We start from the raw sequence: 9,003 nt of genomic DNA, 5'->3' as shown, positions 1-9,003 counted from the left end.
GTAATTCCTCATCAAGATTGCACCTCCTGTCTCACGAATAGTTACACTTTGTATTGTAACAATTACATCTACGTGTACATGCACTTTATCCATGAAAACATTTTCATGAGCATTTAATTCTTTTGAAGAGAAATATAACTTTTTGAAATGATCGTGACTGTTATTGCTGTTGTCACGGAAAAAAGTGCATGTACTCTCAAATGGACACTTTCACTCCCCAAAACGTATCTTTTTCATCTCTCTCTCTCTCTATATATATATATTGTTACGTGTTTATTCTCTTCCAAACGGTAACAAGAAAAGAGTGATGACAACAAGCTTTGTAAAATTTAACAAATAATTTATTTCCCGAGAAAAAAAAGGTAAAAATGAGAAAAAGAACTTACGGTTTTTTTACAAATCAAATCCAAAAATAATCCAAGAATTAAAAAATAGAAGTCCTAGTAATAAAAAGTCCTAATGAAACTGAGTTCGAATCCTGATGAAATCCAAAACGGAAAGCGATGACACATGATGTGGTCAGCGTCGCACTGATGTGTCAACAGTTCTTCGTTGAATCACAGAAAATAATATTCCAGTGTTTAAAATTTGCATAAATTTCGATAACTGTCCTCGTCCAAGAGTTAATTTAGAGCACAAGTATTTCCAGGGAAAAATAATCTCTCGTAAACTAAATAATTTGAAGAAAACAAAATAATTAGCCCCCCCCCCCCCCCGGTCAGAACATGAAACACCTAGACTTCTCCAGTATTAAGGCAAATAATGACTATTCTTTCTCAAAACATCAATAATAAATCTAGCTGAGGCGCAAAACAGATGCCCGGACGTGGGTCAATCCTCTGGAAAAACCTAAATGATACTTGTTATTATCATGTACTCCAAGTATGGCCTCGATATCACTTTACGAATCTCACTCTGAGAAAGAATTTATATTTTTTTTTAAATGTTGTTCATTTCAACTCTTACTGATTCTAAACCAAGGTCAAGAACTAGGTCAGCATTAGATACAAAGTTTCTATTATTAATTGTTTACGAAAAACAGTCAAGTCAAATAGAACTGAACTGAATTTCTGGAAAATGTCAAATCCAGTAAATAAAGTTACATTACACTATTATATATATATATATATATATATATATATATATATATATATATATATATATATATATATATATATATATATATATATATATATATATATATAATTTCTTAGGAAACGATGTAATAATATTCACTGAGAATACAAATAATTATTACCAAACTAAGCGCCAGTCGATACAAAAGTTTCAAGAAAAGTTGATTTTTCTTGAAAATCTTGTAACCTTCATTAAAAATGTGTTTGAACAAACAAGCAAAAGTTCGTAATGAAACTATTTTTACGTGAAAAAGGGACGCATTAGAACAAGATTTTTATCATAAAAAAGCTTTTCATATTCTCTACATTCAGTCGGGGTGGGTGGGTGGTAGGGAATTGCTTGGATCCTTTGCTCTGTAAATTTATAAATTTGTCATGAAGTTCGTATTTCAACATTTCACAAGCGACCTTTCTTAAGCGAATGATTGTGATCAACTATCAAAGTTTGCTTTATTATTAAAAACGGAGATCTTATTTTCTCTATTTTTATTATATAGTATGATTCTGTCCCAAGGCTTTAAATAGTAGATAACAGAACAATATCTTTCCTTATATACTTCGTCGCCAAGCAGTATACAAGAAATTATGACATACCAAAACGTTTGGCTCGTAATATCATTCAACTTACCCGATATATTCATATGGGGCGTGAAGTTGTGTAAAGGATACAAACATCATTAATTTAGTTAAATATTTGTAATTTCTTTTAGAAAAAAAAAATGTTATAAGATATGGTAAATGGTGCTAATGACAAATTAGAGTTTATAATAAACACGTTATATAATAATAATAATAATAATAATAATGAAGACTTTGTATAACGCCTAATCTTTAGAAGCTCTAAACGCTTTACAACATTAGACAACACCTATAAGATATTGAAAAAAGCATAATGATATGATTAAAAAAACAAAAACCATGAAATTAGAAAACATAAAAAAGCATGCTGAGAATATTTAAGGTAAGAAACATTATTAGGTCTTTAAGTTTGTTCTTGCAGTCGAAATAAGTGAGTTTTGAGAGCACTCTTGAATGGGATCACTGTGTCTTTGTGTCTAAGTTTAGTGGGCAATTCATTCCACGTTGCTGGGCCCCGGTATGCAAAAGAACGCCGTCCATATGACTTTGTTTTCATAGTGGGAATAATGAGTATACGATTGTCAGAAGAGGAGCGTAAGTATCTTGCTGGTGTGTACACATGGGTGATGTCGGATAGGTATGTTGGACTAGAGTCCGACAGTGAAACGTAGCACAGAGAACAAATTTTGTCTTTCATTCTGGATCGAATGGATAGCCAGTGTAGGGTAAAGACCAGCGGGGAGGTGTGCTCTGATCGTGGAACTCTAAGTAAGATCAGAGCAGCTGTATTTTGAACCTTTTGAAGTTTCTGGAGCAGATATTATGATGAACCAGACACACACACACACACACACACACACACACACACACACACACACACACACATATGTGTGTGTGTGTGTATGTGTGTGTGTGTGTGTGTGCAGGCTAGAGTTGATATCTTACTCAAGGTTACCGTGACCAGAGAGACGACTCGGCATCTTGAATCGGCACAGGCGTTAGATCGAGCGACTTCCCACCTATGTGTTACAAAGATCAGAAGAACCAGCGAGGACCGGGGCGTGTTCTATATATATATATATATATATATATATATATATATATATATATATATATAATTCATTCATTCTCTCAAGATCTTAACTACTGCTGACTGCTTATGGAAATCGTCCACACAATATCTCTTTTTGCATACAAATCTTATACGTATTATATATTTTAATCTCGTTCATAGACTTAACATTTGGATGGTATTTGACATTATTTTCTCCTTCACGTTGTCGTCAAGCAACATACATCGTCAATGTGCGACGTTATAACGTCATATATCTCGCCTGACATTTTCATGCACCGTCATAAATTAAATTATTAAAAAAGCTGAGCATAGCCGAGCACAATTTACTTTTTTCCTCTAAAAATTAGCCGCAGTACATTGTTTGGTAGAGCGTAAGACTAGTAATTTAAGGGTCGCGGGTTCGATATTCGCCCAGCCCGTGCCCAGTGCCTTGGTATGTCTTCGGGAAACGCGCCGAGTTCCCATATCCAAGCATAATATAGGCAATAATATGTTAAAAAACAACAACCAAACCAAACACAATGTTAGGCGTAGAAGGCTTGTAAAAGATATTCGCAAGAAATTAACAGTACTATTATAAACAGGGTATGGCGTGTTTACGAGCTCGTCTCCCACGGACTCTTTTGGCGTAGCCTACTATAAAGCTCTTATGTCACGTTCTGCAGTAAATAGAATCGTACATTGTGCGCATTGCAAGTGAAATTTATGAACACTATCGAATCATTTCAATCTGGCAGAAATTATTCGACTCGCTTCATAAATTGTATTTGAAATGATCAGTTATATAAAACCCTTTATATCTCATTTATTTTATAAAATATCAAAGGAAAGCATGACGTCTCTTTTCACGTCAATAATTCGTAAGTTATTACACGTCTTACATACATATAACATTTATTATATGGGTATCTTAACGTAAATAACACAATGGCCATGATATCAGTGCCGGATTAACAAATAGGCAGAGTAGGTACCGGTCTAGGGGCCCCGCGACAACGGATCAAAATAATATTGATAAAACGTATTAAGAGATAATATGCGCGAGGGGGTGGGGGTGGGGTGGGGGTAAGATTTCGACTGCCTAAGGGCCTCCACAGGATTTAATCCGGTCTGCGTGTTGTAAATCTTTTAAACATGTATAGTTAGTTAAGATATTTAAAATTTGCATAACTTATCTCATAAATATGATACATCATAGATGATACAAGATTAAAATTATAAGAACAGTGACATAAATGAAAGATATCGATGTCTTTGATAAGATATTTTACAAAGTATAATTTGTTTTCAAAAGTTGACAAAATAGTCTGTCTCATAAAATGTATCGGCTATCAGAGTAAGTAAACAAGAACCGTATTGTAGAAATATACATTTTTATGGGTAGGTTTAGTTTTGTGTCTACTGCTCAAATCAATGATTCTAACAGCAGACGACAATAACCATACTTGGTCAAGTCATGAATATTTATAAATATTACCCATAAATCTCTGTGATATCATTTCCGTAAACAAAGACAGCGTACCCAGCACAGATAAGTTGCGTCTACCCATGCTAGAAATATTCCAGGACTTAGAGAGTGAAATTTAGTACAAATCTGCTCACTTTGTTTTGAAACAGGTATATTTTATGTGTATAAGGTATTGTTTAGGTTTCCAAGGTTATGAAACAAGGTCACATAACTTAAAAACCAAGATGGGAATTAGGTCAGTATATGTTTACAAATAATCAGCTGATTTAAACCTCTTTCTGTTGATTAATATTATAGACTTGTCATCTTTGTGAAACCATCGTCACATACCTTTAATAGACTGCATTCACTCATATCTTTCTCATTTCATTGTGCTGATTTTAAAACTTATGGCAAATGCAGTCTTTACTATGTACGGACAGTAAACATCACGACAATACACACGCCACGTGAATTAACTTAAACACAGCTTACATTATATAAAAAAGTGATTTTTGTTCTTATTTTATTATTTAAAAAAAATTAGAAATATTGATATCAGTCATTTCAGAAACTTCCTTGTGTAGGGCTGGGTGTGTTTAATTCTTCACAACAATGCTGGAGAAATGCCAATTTAAATACCTCAGCTGATGGTCATAAAGCATGTTTTCACATGAAATTAATCGTCATACTCAGTTGACCCTTTGTCATGGCTCAGTAACAGTTGTTGACGTGATTACCTCAAAATATATCCTGCAGTTAAACTCATACTATTTTGGCTTACTTTGTATAACAAATTTGAGATATTTAAAGTATAATTGTGCAAATAGCTGTAGAATTACAATATAGCAATAAAATATTTCAATATTAGTGTAGTCATTGACAACATATGTACCTAACTTTGAATTAAAAAATTCTGTATGGAAATGTGTTTAAAGAAGATGACATTTGAGAAACTTATATAGTCTGGACAATTTAATTGTGAATTTTATTTGGGCAATGTTTTTATCTTGGTTTATTTAGAAAAGGAAAAAGGAAAGATTTTGATTTAGAGATGGAGAAGCGGAGAATTGACTAATTAGAAGTGATAAACACATTGACAAAGATATGTGTACCAGCATTTTAGAGAAAAAAGTCCAAGAACTGTAACTGCATTGTAGTTATAGTGCCAATTCTTTTGGTGTTATATGGCACACTAACACAAGTAGGTTATTTAGTTCAGAGGCAGTTTCACTATGGTGTCTTGCTGAAGGCATACCTCTTTGTCTGAGACCAAGGATTGGAACCCACACTCTTTCTGTTACAAGTCTGGAATGTTTTACTATTAGATGCTGCAGCTCTTGGAGAAAAGAAGATACTGATAAATTGTAATTGATTTCTGTTATGAATTACTGAAAATGAGTCATACCAAAAACTTACAAAAATGGTACTTGGCGCTCAGCATTAAGAGGTTAGTGTTAGGACTGGTCAGCCTGGTGTCAGGATAATGTGACTGGGTGTGACAGCATGCTGCATGTCTGCAGCATGATGCCCCAGTGCTAGACATGACTATCAACTGCCACATTGCAGACATCGTAGTGATATGACTGATTTTTTTTTAAAAGCTACGTTAAAAAATTTGAGTCACACACACACTGAAAATGATCCCTTACAACCTGACTGCTTAGGCACCAGTGGTAAAAAAATCCTATTTAACCTGAGTCTTGTACATTTCACTTATTGGCAGCTGAAACGATGTCAGATGAACACAATAAGAGCAGCCCAGAAAAGTGTATGGATGAAGAACTTCATTCTGAGGGAGCTGAGAATGGTTCGGGGTCCTCCTCGGAGAGTGAGGGTGAGCTTCAGCACAAGAAACATAGGACAAGGACCCCAAGTCCCCGCCCAGTACCTCCTAGTTTCATGGTTACTGGTAATATCACTATATTGACTTTATGAAATAAAAGCTAAAAGACAATTTTCTTGTAAGCATAATTTCTGATAAATTCTGCCTGGCACATGATACTTCTAATAAAAGTGTGCTTTGGAATATTGTACTACATTTATGTTTTAGGAGAAATACTGCTCAGAAAAATATAATAAAGTTTGGGACAAATCATAAATTTGGTGCAGTGTTTTTAGGGATAATATTTATGGCAAATTTGTGTGAAAATAAGAACCTTTTATCTTTTCTTGTATATAAAGTTAAAATATAATGTGCAAAAGAGTATAGGAGAACTGATGGTGCTGTTCAATTTTTAAAAAACTTTTTGTTATATATAATTTGTAGCTTCGCCACCCAAATTCGTAAGTTTTGAGGATCTAATGACAGCAGCTAATGGCTTGAAGAACATGACTCTGGCACATGAGATTGCTGTTGATAACAACTTCAAGCTGGAAAAGCTTGAAATACCAGCTAACAGGTAGGACTGGCTTCCCCAGAGAGAGAATTGACTCAATTTAAGTTGTAAATCAGTGTGACTTGAGCACACCAAAACATTTATTACAGCAGTTGTTAACAGAATCTTTGAAGGTCATTAGGTTTGCTACTAGATTTATGTGTATAGCTACCAAAAACATCTAATACATTATTGGAGAAAAAATAGATGGCACTGAATTAATTTTGTTGAACTACGTTTAATTCTGTGTCACGTTGTGATGATCTTTTATCATTGTTTCCACAAACTTCAGATCATCCATGGTGTTTGACCATAATCATCATCAGATATTGGTGACTGTATTGATTTTGGGCAGAAGCATATTCACTAGCCTTTTCTAAAATATCAACAGAAATTTGTTCACATTTGTGTTAATTGCATCCTGTAATAGTGAGTTTAATGTCAGTAAAGAAATACTTTCAGATCAAATAGGTATTTTAACATGTAAATTTTGTATTTTTTTCCATTCATGGTCAGATTTTGAATAAATCCTGATTGACACAAGACTTTTCCATGTCAACTGGTAGACATAATTAGTGTTTTTTCTCTCCTAATGAGTTTATATAGATATCTAAATCATGTACACTTCAAATTTAAAACAACTCATGCATTAATTTTGTAAAAATGTTTTCGATAACTTGTGAGGGCTGTTCCATTAAAACGTACATGGGACCCAGGGAAGGCATTTTTAAAGTGGGGTACTGACCCATAGATGCGATTCAAAATTTTCTTATCATTTTAATATGAACTCTGTGAAATCAAAGTACCCTGGCATATATTTTTTAAACAAAAAAAACTGCCTTCCCTAGGTACCATGTATGTTTAAATGGAACAACCCTGAATGAGAATCAGCAGACTTGTTTTTGATATAAAGTTGACATATTAAAGCTGCTTTTATTTTCTCTTCAGTTTTTATAATTACTGATCAGCAGGCATGGGGTTGATTACAGGTGCTCGAATTACAATTACAGGTTGTCTGGCACTGGTGATTTTCATTACACTTTATTTTTAAACCATGATTACGTTTTCAGGGGGGGTGATTGCATTATGATTGCTAACTTATAGCTGAAGAAAGAGTTGCTAATTGAACATGAACTTTTGAATTAACAAATGGTCACCTAAAATTATAAGACACAGTATATTTTAGAAAAATTAGCTTGTAGGTTGGCCATGTTAAATTACCCATCCCTTCTTGTAATAGTCAACATCATGGTCTTTTATTTATAGAAACTTTTATTATTATTACAGTTATTATGAATAATGAATTGTTTGTAATCATTTGAAATCATGATTACACTATGCAATAACATTACCAGTGAAGGACAATTATGATTAAACTCATTGAGCTCCTGAAATCAATGATTGTGATTACAGGTCACAATATAATCAGTTACAATAGATCAGAATTACAGTCATAATCAGCCCCATGCCTGCTGATCAGACTGCATCAGGTTATGGCAAATAAAGCAAATTTGAATACATTTGCAGTGTACAAAGACAGGTGAAGGAGATCATGCACAAGGCATTCTGGGATGCATTAGAGACCAAGCTTTGTGAGGATCCTCCAGACTTCACGCATGCTCTTGTACTCATACAAGAGGTGAAAGAGGTGTGTACATGTGGTATACAGGAGTGTGATATATTTATTGGAGGTTATAGAGGTGTGTACATGTGGTATACAGGGGGTGTGATATTTTTATTGGAGGTTATAGAGGTGTGTATATGGGGAGTGTGATATTTTTATTCGAGGTTAACAAGGTGTGTACATGTGGTGTATGGGGAGTGTGATATTTTTTATTGGAGGTTAAAGAGGTGTATACATGTGGTATATGGGTAGTGTGATATTTTTGCAGGAGGTTAAAGAGGTGTGTACATGTGTCAAACAGGAGTATGATATTTGTATTGCTGGCTAATTCACTCAGAATCTTGTTGTTGTATTAGAAAAGGGATTGTAATAAAGAATTTCCTCTGCATTTGTAGAAATGAAGTGCTTAAAAGGTCATTTAAAGAGTATCCAGATTGGACACTGATCTGATTTCCTGATAGTAAAGGTGATTGCAACTTTTTGTACAGGTTAGAAAAATCCATTAATCTGGAGCTCAGGACAACAAAACTATTAATGCTGGACAACCATTTACCCCATTGAGAAAACCCAGCTATTAAAAAATTAATCATGATGTTAAAAATTATAATGGGATTTTTACTTCGACAAACATTAGTTCATTACTTTGTTCCATTGGGTACCTACATCATTGTGCTATATCTATATGATTCCGTAGCCGAGTGTTGAGTGATTCTTGTCATCAAGAAGTCATGTTTTCTGATTAGGTCATGAAAAGCCATACTGTC

At 34.0% G+C, this 9,003-nt stretch overlaps 1 protein-coding gene across 1 annotated transcript in view; it reads left to right on the top strand.

Annotated features, from left to right (window-relative positions):
• The first annotated feature begins 4,279 nt into the window (after positions 1-4,279).
• The window catches only part of LOC149792289 (T-complex protein 11-like protein 1), a 34,336-nt gene continuing 29,612 nt past the window's right edge, over positions 4,280-9,003 (top strand). Inside the window, exons 1-4 of the mRNA XM_089970850.1 lie at positions 4,280-4,407; positions 5,964-6,149; positions 6,507-6,639; positions 8,143-8,263. Coding sequence (XP_089826976.1) covers positions 5,972-6,149; positions 6,507-6,639; positions 8,143-8,263 — 432 coding nt within the window. The 5' untranslated portion in view covers positions 4,280-4,407; positions 5,964-5,971. The remainder of the gene's footprint in view (positions 4,408-5,963; positions 6,150-6,506; positions 6,640-8,142; positions 8,264-9,003) is intronic.

This window comes from Sinohyriopsis cumingii, chromosome 9 (genome assembly GCF_028554795.1).
Source record: "Sinohyriopsis cumingii isolate HCF-2022 chromosome 9, ASM2855479v2, whole genome shotgun sequence".
NCBI lineage: Eukaryota > Metazoa > Mollusca > Bivalvia > Unionida > Unionidae > Sinohyriopsis > Sinohyriopsis cumingii.
The sequence above is the reverse complement of the archived record's forward strand: the minus strand, read 5'-3'. Positions and strand labels throughout refer to the sequence as shown.